The sequence below is a fragment of the Plodia interpunctella genome, chromosome 27 (genome assembly GCF_027563975.2).
Source record: "Plodia interpunctella isolate USDA-ARS_2022_Savannah chromosome 27, ilPloInte3.2, whole genome shotgun sequence".
In the NCBI taxonomy this organism is placed as follows: domain Eukaryota; kingdom Metazoa; phylum Arthropoda; class Insecta; order Lepidoptera; family Pyralidae; genus Plodia; species Plodia interpunctella.
Genome location: NC_071320.1, coordinates 2,528,507 through 2,544,082, shown reverse-complemented (window position 1 = coordinate 2,544,082; position 15,576 = coordinate 2,528,507). Strand labels below are relative to the sequence as shown.

At 36.4% G+C, this 15,576-nt stretch overlaps 1 protein-coding gene across 1 annotated transcript; it reads right to left on the bottom strand.

Moving 5' to 3' along the window:
* Nucleotides 1-898: 898 nt before the first annotated feature.
* Nucleotides 899-8,653, bottom strand: LOC128681368 (uncharacterized). The gene is made up of 9 exons (XM_053765192.2): nucleotides 8,506-8,653; nucleotides 6,396-6,525; nucleotides 5,110-5,223; nucleotides 4,295-4,430; nucleotides 3,616-3,701; nucleotides 2,996-3,211; nucleotides 2,145-2,352; nucleotides 1,346-1,431; nucleotides 899-1,134 (listed from the first exon to the last, which is right to left on the bottom strand). Exons 1-9 carry the CDS (start codon nucleotides 8,596-8,598, stop codon nucleotides 944-946), a joined length of 1,260 nt encoding a protein of 419 aa, XP_053621167.1. The 5' UTR covers nucleotides 8,599-8,653; the 3' UTR covers nucleotides 899-943.
* Between the last annotated feature and the right edge of the window lie 6,923 nt (nucleotides 8,654-15,576).

Here is a 15,576-nt window from a genome sequence, read left to right as displayed (position 1 = left end):
TACCATTTACTGGAAGAATAAGTCTATAACGTTATAATCATATATATTTTGAATATATATATATATAGAATACCAATAGAAATTGAAATTTATTCATAAAAAATATAAAGAATACTTTAAGTTTAAGTATGCATTGTCACTATCGCATTTTACAATATTAGACATTAACAGAAAAAGAAAAAACATACTTTAGCGTAAATCATGATTTAACTATTTTATTAAAAGAAGGAAAGAGTTTTTCTCGGGCTTTTTCAAACACTATTAAGATACGTGTATCTGTTTACACAACTACACCTATAAAGTGAACATTTTTTAACAATTTTTGACTTTTGAGCGTATCCATGACATTGGTACATTGTAATTGCTTTTGACATAAATGCCTAAAAATAAGAAATAATACTACGAAATACCTAATCACGACTAGAAATATAATTACGATAAAAAGTCAATGTAGGGAAGAGCAGAACAATACCTATGCAGATACTTGTTGCCCTGTTACCTTGCTTTTTTTACGTTGATATGTCGATAATGTCTACGAAAGAAGACAATTTTAATAATTGATGAATTACTTTTTTCGTTATTATTAATTTTATTCGCCTCCATTGCCATTATTAATACCGTTGAGTAGTTATATTTCTTTCATAGTCCCATCCCTATAATTCTGACAATGACAAATGAGTGACGAACAGTGTCAAAAAATAAAACAAAGTTTATTTTTTACTACTTAGATGATAAAAGATTATACTATCATACAGCCACTGTATAACCGTACTATTCTGTAACATACTGTGTCTTGAAAATAGCCTTATTTGAATATCGCTAAAGTAAATAATGACCTATGCATTATTTTTAGTTTCAATATGTACCGTTTGTCATTGATTCAAAATAAAACAATATAACGAAAATAACTGCTTAATTTTATTTTATTTTTCTATATAATAATTTAACAATGTCTCCAATTAACATTAAAGCAGCCGAGGAGCATAATGTTCTCCGCTTCGCTGCCCACCTGCCGGCCATCGGAGTCCACACACCAGCACACACCGCGTCGACATTGCACACTTCTGAAATTACCATTTTTACAGCACACTGGCAACTCGTTTGACGTCATAATGTGTGATGTTAGGGCGCATTCTGTGGAGAAATAATATTTTTTTTTAGAAAATAATTACTTTAAAACTTTATATCCTTATCTTAACATATTATAAAACTATGTCCTCTGCCGCGTCTGTCTGTCTATTCGCTATAAACTCAAAAACTACTACCTGCACGGATTTTCATGCGGTTTGTTTTATAATATGTAGGAATAAGGAAAGGATGTAAAGATCAGTAGTTATGTACTCACTGCAGTCCATGTCCTCAAATTCAGGGGTTCCCGGCGCTGCTGAATAATTATCTATCTGTTCCTCTCTTTCGTCTACACAGATTTTACTGAAAATAATAAAATATATTATAGTTATAGCGTATAGAGGTTGTCAAATGTCAGCTATTCCCAAGGAAATTTGACGTCAGGCAGGCGGCCGGTCGTAAAATCATACCCAAATAAAACATTGAGTATATTGCTAGGGCGCCACCGCATAAGAGCGCACAGGAGCCTCGCCCGCCTCCTGCGAGAAGTGGACGAGAAGCGGAGCCTGAGTTAGGAAGCTCAACGGTTGAGGAAGAAACCGGGAACACGCTCAGATTAGAAAGAGAAAGAGAGAGAGAGGTCAAATGCCAGATAGTGGTTATCACCTAACTCAGACAGATGACGACGAAAATGAACGAACATTACATAGTTTGTATGTTAATTAGCTTTTATTTATCGAAAGGAAAAACTGGCAAGGTACATCGTAACCGTCAACGTTTGACAATCCACAGGTAATTCTTGGTACGAAGGTCGACTGCATGCCGCTTAACAACAGTGCTTACATTGGTGTTCCGGTTTGAATGGTGTAATGGCAGATTGCTGAGGCAAAAGATGAAAAGATCCTAGGACAAAAAGTCGGCAACGCGCGTGGGAACCTTAGTGTTACAGACGTATTTGGGCTGCAAGGCTAAAATGGTCGTGGGCTGCGTTGATTATTCACCATCCCGCATTCCATCTGGTAGTATAAAAAAAAACTGTTTGCCGATAATGTATTACCAGCAAAAGGATGACTTACGTGCCATTGCCCAAGAGAGCCGTCCGCCCTTTACTGCCATCTGGTAGACACTGCGGGAGGCTGTTGTGGTAATCCATGTTGTAACCATCTTCGATGCTCTCCTGGATCCAGGTGGACACCTCTTGGATGCTCTCGTAGCAGGGTGTCGTGAACTTATAGGGGGGAGAACCTTCGCTTTGTTCGGGATAGTTGTCTAGCTCTCGATTGTCTGGAAATTAGAATTAAATGAGAATAATTTTCCCGGTTCTTCCTGAGTTGTTGAGCGTCGGAGCCCAGGGTCCGCTTTCATCCAGGCATTAGTTGCCTACGTGAAACTGGCTTGAGCAAGACATGGCCGTACCAGCGTAGTCGGCACTCACACTAGTCACATGTACAAGTTCTTTTATCATTTGTGGATGAATAAATGTTTATTAACAAGGATTAAGTAATTCTTATAAATTAGGTTAGAAAAGACAATTATATATAAGTTTTAATGTGGATATCCTTGCACCACGCCCACGCGAAATGCCGCAAAATTGGTTGACATGCAGGCAGTCTAGTCTACCAGCAACCATGTGGTACAATACAACGTCATCGATACAGAATTATTTGTGACGTTATAAAGGTCTTTCAGAGTGTACATGACGGTTAAACCCCGAAGTACGGCTAAAGCCAGATGTAGTCTAAGAAGAAGTCTCTCTAAGAAGTGTATTCTACACCTAGTTTTTACCAACTCAGACCGACTACACCTAGGTCTATCCATATAAACCTAGATCTAGCCCATTTCTGGGTTTAGCCGTAATAACAACAAGCCATTTATAACAACATACAGAGTAGCAACCTACTTCTAACATATATCTAGAAATACTCACAACAAATGAGTTTAGTGATCGGATTTTTCTCCAGATCAACGCTCCGTCTCTCCCCCTGGAGTATTCTCCCAGTAATGACGTTGACACAATGACAGATGTTGGCGATGCACTGTATCGGGTGAAAGTTCCCGTCAGCTGAGCAGCGGGGCGCGACGACTGGTTCTGGTACTCCAGGGTTTATTATCGAGGTTATCTTGTGGTGGAGGATCGAACAACCTACGAAAAGACAGCAGAAAATATAATTTTTCAACTCACTTGCTCGTATAAATAATTTACAGTTTCGTATAAATAATTTCATCCTACATTAGTGGTTTGTCGAGGAAAAGTTGAGGAGTGTTTGTAGAGGAAAGTTTGGCAAAAATGAACATTTTGCCACAAGTTTTTGATGTCGTAAGAGAGATCTCGTTGCAATCGCGTGACAAAAAAAATGTCCGTGCAGTAAACCGTTGAGAAGTTCCCTCATCAGAAGCTGATTATGGGTGCACCATCAGGTCAAGCTTGTTATAATAATGTATTGTCATGAACTGAAGCGACGTGGTAAATGTCCATACTCTGTACTCCAAGTGGAAGTAGGGAGAAGTGAAATTAAATAATAGCATGTATAACAGATATGTGGTTACCACATTGCATCCTCTCAGCCATTCCAGTCCCCAGGTTAGGGGCTTCACCAAATATTCTTTCACCTTCCTCAGTTTGACAGAAACATCTGGAAACAATAAATTAAAATCATTTTCTGCTACAAAAACGTCAAATAATACACTAATGTCAAATAATAAATTAATTGACTACTTAAATATCTAACTCAAAATAAACTAACTAACAAACTAAGTATCAACTAAACTAATTAAAATCATGGTCGTGACCATTATGTAAAAATAACACACATTTCTGTGCAATAGCTCGTCAACGTAAGTTCCATAGTTCCCGCCATGTGGTTCCCGCTTTAAATGAGGACCACTCCATATCCAACCGTGGATGCCATACGAGACAACTAAGTGATAAGCCTTGATTGCTGATAGGTTACACATACAACAGAATTCCCAAGGTTGTAAAATGACAGCCGAATCTTCAATCCTTCAAGGTTTATTTTTTAAGCAAACTGCCCCACCCAAGAATAACATTTCACTTCTCAATATAGAGTCGATTCGAAATGAGACGCAGCGAACCAATCACATTGCGGTGTGGTTGTCGTTCCGTCGCACTGTGATTAGTTAGCTGCGTTTCACTGCGAATCGACACAATGGTCAGATGTAAACAGCAAAGTCGCAGTACACACTCGAGAGGAAGACAAGGACTTACGTCTGCGTGGGCGCACAGGATATGTGCGCATACATTCCCTTCCCATTACACAAGGGTCGTTCTTCTAGAATACCAACTTGCCCTGCAGTGTACCGGCGATCGTAGTCGTCTTGAGCTCGGTGACATTCTGTGTCCACTGGAATTTAAAAAAATACTTAGCTTCTAATAAATAAAGATTCAGATTCAAATTCATATTTTATTGCAAGTCACTGCAAGTTATATAGGTTGGTTACATGTTGATAGTACAAGTGACACCCTGCAAGGGCACAGCTAACATAGAGGGCAACTAGATGCCTATAATATATAAATTAAGGTTCTGAAAAGAATCTAAGTAACTCTGCCTTCTCCTTTGTTCCCGTTTGCGTTCGAGGCCGTGACACCGCGAAGCACTGGTTCAGCTTAAAATATCATTAAAAACATTTCAAAGATACGGCCGTAATTTTACAATAACAACTACTCACGCACGACCAGTATATATAGACAATAATAATCTATGCGCCCTACGTGCATTAAAATCCATCTTCATGAAGATCCATCATCATTTTCTCCTTCACACTGCTCTGTCACTCTGTCACTCTCTGACGGTGAGGAAATAATTTTACTATCTTTCATACTGTTCATATAGCTATTTATATTAGCATATTTTATACTGTATGTTATTACTTGAAATAAAATGATTTATTATTATTATTGCAGCGTGAAGCATACTAATCTAATCTGAATATTTTTCTTAGGTGTTCTCTCATTAAGTATATTCTCATCAATATTAAATTTGTCTAGACACGTTATTGTATTAAAAAAGTAACGGTACTTACTCCGCTGGCAGTAATTGTTCCCATCTTCATGAGTAACACACGTGTGTCCGTCTGTGCAGCGCCCGATCGTGATCCCCGTGCCCGTACCTCCTAAACTACAGGGCTGCTCCTTGCCTGCAATTTGGAAAACAAACACAAAAATAATTGATTATTATTTATGACTATTATTTAACAACAGCCATTTAAACGTCTACTGCTGGAGCATACGGCTATCTTATGTTCGGACTAGATGTTGCCCGGGGCTTCGCTCCCGTGGGAATTTTGAGATAAAATATACCCTATAGGAATCTTGGATAATGTACCTTTCTAATGGTGAAAGAATTTTAAAAAAACGGTTCAGTAGTTTCGGAGATTACCCGCTTCAAACATTCAAACTCACAAACGCACAAACTCTTACCTCTTTATAATAGTATTGATAAGAAGTATAGGCTATGACCCACCACGCGAGCCCATTTCAAATCGACTGCAAATACTACCGGGACCAACAGCTTAATGCCTTTTGAAGCACGGAGGAGCTCAGGATAATACATTTTTGGTCACCCATCCAATGACCAACCACTGTGAGTGACTTTATCGCCACTATAACAGGCCTAGCGCGCTAACCACTGCGCCTGTGAGCTCCGTAACTACCTACATTTATGCAAATTAAAGAAATTTGAATTAAAAAGAAAAACAGCAAGTTTTCAGACTTTAAACCTGTACTTATAAAATAAACCAGTATAAATTGTAGTAATTATACAACTACGTACGTAGATAAAAATATTTATAAAAATTCGTTCTCTGCAACTATAGCCACTAACAAATACGATAAGAAAAAACAAAGAACCTCGCGACTAGCGCGAGGCGCCTTCTAAATCTATGCTCACGACTCTCCCTCAGTATGACAACGACAACTTCCTAAAAAGACAACTTCCGAAAACGACAATTTCCGAGAACGTCTATTCTAAACTCGTCAACTTCCTAAAAAGACAACTTCCGAAAACGACAATTTCCGAGAATGTCTATTCTAAACTCGTCAACTTCCTAAAAAGACAACTTCCGAAATCGACAATTTCCGAGAACGTCTATTCTAAACTCGTCAGCTTTCTAAAAAGACAACTTCCGAGAATGTCTATTTTAAACTCGTCAATTTCCTAAAATGACAATTTCCGAAAATGTCAACTTCCCAAAACCCTTAGGTACCATAGACTAGCAGTGGCACATGCCAGTGTATTACTCGATACAATACTCGATTTACTCGTCGATACAACTTGCCATTAACACGCGCGTTAAGTAAGAACCCTCACCATAGAACGGCAGGCAGTATTCACAACAATTGCATATGGTTGGTGAAGGCAACCAGAGGCCGGTGTGTGTAGCATTGTTGATGCGGCAGTGTGCGGCCGGCTCTGCGCATCCAACATCGTTGACGAACGTCTGGAAGGACCATATTATTAGTACACTGTCCGAAAAATAAAAGCAGAACAGTTTATTGTCGTTGTACCCTGGTCACAAATAAAAATATTATCTAGTGTTAAAAAAAGAATAAAAAATATAAAAAAGTGCGCCATTTCTTATAGCTATTATCAAAGAGAAAAATTTACGATAGGACAATGATTTTATATATTTAATGATTTTTAGATTATAAATAGTTCTACTTAATTTCATTCATTATATATGTTCAATGTATATGTCACTGTAAAAGTCCGCATACAGGTCTTAGGTTTTTTCAGAAAATCTTAGGATTTACCGGTAGGGGTTGGTAAATGTAAGGATTTTTAAATAATTGACGATCTTTTCGGGCTTTTACCATTGGAATTTAGTAAATGTTAGGTTTTGCTACTTACCGCTGGTAAATGTTGGTTTTGGGAATAAAACAATTATTAATTCTTATTAATCATTTATTTTTTAGTCAACACCTTACATATTTTTATGTAGGTATCATAATTATGAGTGTAATTAATTAACTAAGTAATTAGTCAAATCATTACCTATTTTGAATTATTTTCATTTGGTAAGTATTTTTATTTATAAATGTTTTTAACTTTTAAAGGTAATATATTTTAAAGGTAAGGTACCTTTAAAATACTTCTTAAGTAGTAGAAAATAACGAAAGTAAAATTATTTTCTAAACATTTACCGTGCCTTCGATGTAAATCTTAAGATTTACCAAGTGAATGGTAGTAAAAGTTCGAATCGCAAAATTGTTCGGACTTTTACCATTAAGAGTTTGTAAATCTTAGGTTTTACTGGAATATCTTAGGATTTACGGTAGTTCGTGCTTTTACAGTAACATATACACATACTTTATAATAGAACAAGTTCATTATAGCGATAAAGTGCAATATCAATAAGTAACTGATGTTTATATTTTAACTACTTCAAATTTCCTAAACATTTCCACAATGCATTAAACCCAAACCCAAACACCTAATTTACTAAACATACACCTATTCGCTTTCTCTAATTTACATGTGTTTCATCTTGAGCTATGAAGCTGCGAAGCCTGTGAAGATATTTTTATAATAAGTTATGAAAATTCGGTTATAATTTTACTACAGGCCGCCAGCCGACATCAACCTTCCTTTGGCTTTCCCAATGATACTGAATGCCATTTTCGCCTTTCACCTACCAAGGCTATTGTGTCCCTTAGTCGCCTCGTACGACCTCCACGGGAGGATACGGTTGGAGTGGTCCTATACTAGGGCGAAACAACACGCTGTATAGCATCTACTTATACTATTTGTTTTTTTTCGTCTCGGGGAATTACAGATAAGAATTTCTATTAGGCACCTTAAATATACAATGTACCTGTGATATTATTACACCCATGTGTCATCAATATCAGCCTAGCGAATGAATATGACCGTGAAAGTTGCTAAAAGTGTAGACCAGGGCTGAGCCAAAATTTTTATTGAAATGTCAAATTACTCGAATTTGAAATGTGCTTGTAATCACAACGTAACTCTACTAGATTTTCCCCGCGACTTCGACCGCACATATTTGAGACAAACATTATTTTCATACAAACTTTAACCCCCCATTGTAGTCATTTGGGGTTTGACTTTTGAAAAAAATATGTTGCCCTATTTTTGAACGAAGGTTTTTAACTACATGCATACCAAATTTCATCAAAATCGGTCCGGCCGTTTAGCCGTTAAAGCGGAACAGACAGATGACTACAATAATATATTCTGTCATAGTTACATAGTATTAATGTTAAAATCTATCTAGACTTTAGCATTTATAATATCAAGTATGGAAGTGGATCATACTACGTAACTATGACAGAATACTCAGAAAGTATTGTGATTTTAAAAACTACGAGCTCCGCAGTACATTATGTATTATTAGCCAATTGTACTGACAATTGGCTTTAAACTAGAAAACGCGGTAAGGGAAAAGACTTTAACTTACCCTACAAAATCCCTCTTCACATAGCAAACCACTCCCCACCACACAATCCAGCAAATACAAAAACAAACAAACAAAGAACCTACGGCCCGACATGTTTGTCGGCAAAACGCGCACTGATTTCTTTATAACGACGATAAACACTATCTTTGGATAAATTATATCTTTAATTATCGATTTATTATTCATAACGATAGCAGAGTCCGTATGTCATTAAAGAAGTCCCCGGCAAAATGTGGAATTATCGATAACAGATCGGCGACGTTAGTGGCGTGTGGAGGACGGGAGCCCTAAAATAGGATCACCAAATCCTCCCATGGATGTCGTACGTGGCGACTAAGTGACACATGCCTTAACAGCTGAACAAAACATTCCCGAAGAGGGTTGACGTGAGGCACGCAGCCGGTTGTAAAAACAATTAAATTCCATAAAAATCAACTGTACAATTTTGAAGATTGAGGTGTATTTCCGACTTTAAAATTTTATGGTTGTTTTTCTGCGAGAACCCTGGGCTTCCGAGCGTCACAGATCCGAATGTACCCAAACGAGGAGAGAGAAAGAGAGAGAACGACTATGTTGATGTTGTCAGTGATCGTAATTACGCTCTCTGCGATATTGTTTCCGAGGGCTAAATAGTTTCGAAGATACAGATTCAAAGATTGACAAGAATGCTTGTCCCGGCAAAGAAAACATTTGGCATGATTCCACACATATATGACTATTTAACATTTACTAGTTGTTCGCCGCGAACTTCGACCTCGCGAATACAATCAATTTTTACATTTCATCAAAGTCAGACCAACAACGGTTCGAAAATTATAGAGTTACATTTATATATATATGTAGGTATATATGTATGTTTATATATGTAATGTACGTATTGTTTGTATATATATATATTTTTTGCCCCAAGTTGATTTGTAGATTTTATCAATTATTTTTTCAATTATATAGGTACTAGCTTTTGCTCGCTGCTTCGCCGGCGTGAATTTCCCACGGGAGCAATTATTTTTCCGGGATAAGAGGTAGCCTATGTCCTTCTACATACTTCAATCTATTTGAGTGCAAAACTTCAAGAAGATTGGTTGAGTGAATAGTGCGTGAAGAGATAACAAACAAACTTACTTTCACATATCGCATGGCATTTTTAGGATAGGATAGGTTAGTATTAGGATGTTTATATCGAGGTATATCATTATATACTATACATATACATATTACGACTACTTACCGCCATCTAGCGACAGGTAGTCGCATACACACTAGGGAACTAAACTGTCAACCAGTGTGCAGGTTTCCTTACGATATTTTCCTTCACCGGAAGCAAGTGGTGGTCTATGAAAACTATTATACATATATGAGTCAGATTGGTATACAAACTCCTATGGCACGAGTAGGATAGGAATCTGAGACCTTTCGATCCACAGGCGGGCGTCTTAACCATTACACCACCACCGCTTCAACTTCTACCAAAATGAGTCCTCTGCATTTAACATCAAAAATAACATGGCTGACACATGCGTCAACTCGTGAACGGGTGCTACCAGGGGGAACTGGTCTTAGAGAAAAAAAAAATGTAAGAAACAATAATAGTAAGCCATTCTGGCATGATAGGAACTAACACTGTTTTAAATGAGTTTCTTTCGACATTTCTTCTCAGCATTGGTCGTTCCGAAATACTAGAACTTTGACGTGAAAAAGTGCCTGTGAAGATCGCTAATATCTGAATAAATGATTTGATTTGATAACAATTAAATTAAAATTATTTAGATGTTTTTGATAAATTTTGAAATACGTTTTAAACTTGTTACGTAGTTCGGTAACAAGTGACACACCGTATCATGTTTGATACAGTGTTATCAGGGTCTTATCAGACACTTTACTTATCAGATAACGACAAGAATGTTGTGAGTACACTGTGAGACCAAGTTTACTTTGGGCTTTAGGAAGGTTCTAGGAAACTGTGATTGTGTAAACAGTTGTTAATTAATTTTAAAATGTTGTCGCAATACTTTGTTCATGGAAAACTAAAACAATCATAAAATATATTCACCTACAGCCATTGTTTGTAACCAACATACAAATATTAGGTATTTTCAAAACCTTTAAAAAAATGTAATAAAAACAGCTAAGCTGTTTATGCCAAATAAAAAGGGATTTATTTTTAGATTTACATAAGTAGTTACAGTTTTCCGAGTAGGAGCGTGTTCCCATTGCTCCATCGCGCAGCGACGTCCTCCTTCATGTTGACATTGTTATAAATATAAAATTATAGGTTACTAGCCTTTGTGGTCCTTTGTATTTATCTATGGTTTAAATTTAAAAATAAATTACTCTGTGTTTTTTGCTTTCTGTTACGTGTTTTATTTTAGACATCCGTCGACAGATCAACGCAAAAGAACGTAGAAATTGTATGAAGTTTCGACGTATAGCAACGCACGTCAATATGTGTTTAATTTATATATATATTTGTTTCATTAGTTTTATTTACTTAATGTAGTTCATGTTTTAAAGTATTTTTAAATATTAATAAAAGTTATTAACAAAGAGTAGATAAAATATTTTTTTCGGAGTTACTGCATTTTCGCTAAACATCTTTCTTATTTTTCTATTTCTCCTCCTCTTCACACGGTCTCATTCTTAGTTCAACCTGTTTCCACTATCTAATCCTGCAGTAATGTGGGAATTTTCAGAACACACGTCTTCTTCATAGTCGTATTTCCTCTGAGGCTGAGGGTCGTGATCATTACCTGGAATTAAACACACAATTTTCTTGGCACTATTAATGGAGTAGTTCGCCATTGTCTTTTTCACCATTTCACACACAAGTATGCAGGTTTCTTCACGATGATTTCCTTCACCGGAAGCAAGTGGTGGTCTATGAAAACTGCTATACATAATTCAGATTAGTATATGGCATGAATAGGATTGGAACCAGGAGGGACCTTTCGCCAACTCTGCTTCAATACATTATAAAAAAAATAAATTTATTTGGGTTTTTTTACATAATTATGCTTTTTATCAAAAGCAAACTTAAGAAATTACCTTGTTATCTATGTCGTGATTTGATTAGCAACAAACAAAACATGTAGATAACATAAGTACAATTCTTCTTGCAAATAGAATAAACTTCATTAAACATTACCACAGAATATTCAAACATGATTACATTTCTTCATATATCTGAAGACGCCATGCCATTCAAGATACCATAGTTTACAAATAATTAAGTCTTCAGGTTATGTGCATGTGCAATGCAATCAGCATTAATTTAAAAAAAGATAAAAAAGGCGGTTCCATTTTTTAATATCTAAATCGTCCATATGTATTTTTATTAATTTATGTGCACAACATAACAATGTAAATATAAAACTTACAATTAAGATACACACAAAAATACTACTTAATTATATTGAAATTTCTTCCAAAAAAAGGTCGCGAAAACAAAAGTCTGTCTTGGGATTTTGTGCTCAGATTTTGTGACAGATCGGCGCGGGGCGATCGAAACGCTCTGAGAACCACACACTTGGGTTGTGTTACACCAATAAACTTTGACGTCAACTTTGACCTATGCAGGGATAACGCAAAGTACGCCATTTCGTCTAAACGAAACGACGAAACGGCGGCGCCCAGGTCTCAGTTATAGTAAAAATTGACGGGTGCTACCCATTCTTATTAAGAAACAGCTGCTAAAAAGTATTTGTTTGTAAACGTCATCATCGTTATAATATAAATGCTGCGGATAAAATAAAAATTGTGGAAATTGGTGAAGATCTTCAGAATGTTGAGTCCATCGCTGGGCCAGCATCCGTTCATAAAGAGAGCAACTCCATGACAGTGTTTAATGGCAATACTGTCGACGGATAGCTCTCTTCATTAACAGATTATTATGGCAACGCTGCTTCTTCTCCCATGGACACGTAGACAGAGAAAGCTATAGACTCCATCATATCTTCCATTTATTTATTTATTTCGTACATACAAGAAAGGGATGAGAGTATTAGGAATACATGAGATGAAACGAGACAGAGCATTGACATTTTTTACGTTCTCACGTGCCCAGCCTAATCTGTCAATTTGTATGATATTAGCCAGATTGAGCCGGGAAGTTATGGAAATCGTATATCTCATTTGGTTGGATAGCTCTCTGCTTTTACATAAATGTAGGTAGATAACGTATAAAAAATACACGAGAAGAAACGAGACAGAATGCTAATATCTCATGTCCCTTACTGTGCGTGGCTATTGTAGGTTCTCTTACTGGAGAGGCGACTTGATTAAAGACTATTTTTTATTATCTTGTAGTAGCGTCGTCGATGTCCTGCTCCGCGTCTAGTCCAGCACTCACCTCCCAGTCGATAGTCCTTTTTCCTAGGCGGGTCCACTGCGACATGGTTTGGACAGAACATTGTTCTTGAGTATAGTATAGTCTGAGGTATAGTATGTTCAAAACATTGCCCACTGCAACCTAGCAACATTCAGTAAGCAAAGTATATTTTGGTACAAAACTTCACATTTGCAAAAATTAGCAGTGACGAGGATGACATTAACATTGTTTTAGCTGTGGTAAATTTAGTTCTTGGAAGGAGAAAAAGAAACAGAATTCATGAAGAAGCAACGCACTTTCAACATATATATATAGAAAACAACAAATGTCTGTCATTGTTTATTCTAAAGGGTCATAGAGTCATAGTTAGCTAAGTCTATAAATACGAATAGGCTGAACGCCACTACACTTGCCTTTCAAGTAGTGCTTACATGAAAATAGGTACTTATTTCCTTAGCTACTTACTATTTTTGATAAACCATTACATCTTACTCCTTCACGATCGCATCAGTCTTCATATCTTCAAATGTCCCTTCAGCGTGCTTCTTCATAACCATCTGAAATGTATAAGTAGTTTTATAAAATAAATCTTTATTTTCCATTTTATATCTGTGTTTTTTTTTCCATTTCTTCCTCTTTCCTCGAGTCTGCTGGAAGAGATTTCTTTAGAAATAAGCAGCATTTATGTTCAAATACACAATGTATTTGAACATAGATGCTGATGTAAATATCACCTACCTAGGTAGGTACATAACTAAATTGAAGAAAAACTTCCAATGACATTGACACTTGATACTTGAAACCACAAATTTAGAAAACTTCCGATACACAAGTTAGTGATTTCGGAACTTTTCCGAAAAGTAACAGACTTTAGCTAGCGCTAACAGCTCTGGCAACACCTGATCGCATCCTGTGGCATATTTTGCGTACATGAACTTTTAAATAAATAAATAGGTAAGCCTTGTTATGTAAGCTATTTAAAATGAAATTAATTTATGTCGACGCGCTCTATAGACATATATCTACTCTAACCTTGCGCCGGCGCAACACACGACAATTTTGTCAACTTGTAAATTGGTGCGGCACGGTAGCTGTTCAAACATGTGTGTTTGCTTTGATGTTCCGATAACGGGAACTCCTTTTAGGCTAGGACGTTGACTTAGGGTGGGATGTATGGATCTTACTTTTACATAAACCTAGTCTCTCATCCTTGCATGTTTCATTCACGGCTGTAACGTCACGAGACCAGGACTCCGCGTCAAAAAGTAAACCTTTAAATTTTTAATATTCGCGGGTGATCTTACTATATATACGCCTGCCTGAAGTTTAACTCTTTGGGAATGTTATTGTTGTCTATAAGCAGTCGAAAACTTTTTTCTTATTTACCATGTAAGTACTAAATCCATGGGAGGATATATGATGTAATTGAAGGCTTACAAAGACTTACGATAATCTATCTCGTAAAATATGTTATTTATCAATGCAATATTTTAGGATGAGAGCGCGATTGTACCTTATTTGTAATAAAAAACCTTGATCGAAATAATTAGGTATTTATACAAAAAATGTCCAGATTTTGTAAACTCTCCAACTATAACAAAGTAGTGTATACCATAATTTTTACAGAACTGTGGCGTGGTGGATCATGGCCCATACTCCTTATCCATCTATAAAAATGACAGTGCCCCAGCGGTGGGGACGTTAATAAGGCATAATAAAATGTTACCTGTATCGAACGGTTAAATATCAATGAAACGAATATGGCACTACAGCATCTTACAGACAGACTGGTCGTAAACCCGTGTAAGACTTATAAAATAAATCATACAGAAAATCTAAGAACAATTGGGTATAAATTTACAAAAAGCCATACATTTATATTGTTTATTCCGTGTTGTTTGTACGAACAGCAAAAAAGTCAGTTTAGAGCTGTTAAAAATTTGACTTTACGATCGAGTTCAACGATATTTATTGTTTATTCCCAGGACTTACTCTACAAATTAAATTTATGTTAGTCGAACCAGCTAGATACATTTTTTAATCAATAGACTTACTTGTAGATCAATGGGAATATAAGAAATTACACACATTATCTTCCTCAGGAATCATACTGTCTAATGGTGAAAACCGGATGAAAATCCGTCTGGTAGATTTTCAGTTTATTTCTTGTTTATTTCAGGTAGATTTTCATATAGACAGACGCGAAAGGGGGACTTATTTTTATAATATTCAACGATTTTAGCGAAGATTAACCAAGCCTAGTAGAATAATGCACGAAATTGCATTAACCACAATTATCGACGGACGTCTAAGCGTGTGAAGAGGGGGCTCACGATCAACTAATTTGATTCTCGGCTTCCAAGGATACAGTTATGCTGTTAGGCACAGAGCTAAGTTTGTCCAATTGTGCAGGCGACTGTATAAATGTCAGTCTCACTTACTGGAAGTATTATATAATCTGTGGTCTCACAGAATTTTAAACAGCTCGTAATATATCTACTTTTAACAAAATTACTGGCTCTTTTATGCCGGCATTTTTGAATCACATGTCGAATAGAAGCTCTCTGTCTTATTTTCATGTTTCCGGTTGCATTTGCGTGCTGTGACGTCACGAAGAAAGGTGGTTAGGTTATAAAATGACTCTTAAAACTTCAAAGATCTACTATGATTCTATGATAAGATATATAAAGCCTATGTAAATAGGATGAAAATTTTGTTGCTTAAAAATCTTTATTAGAACTTTTACG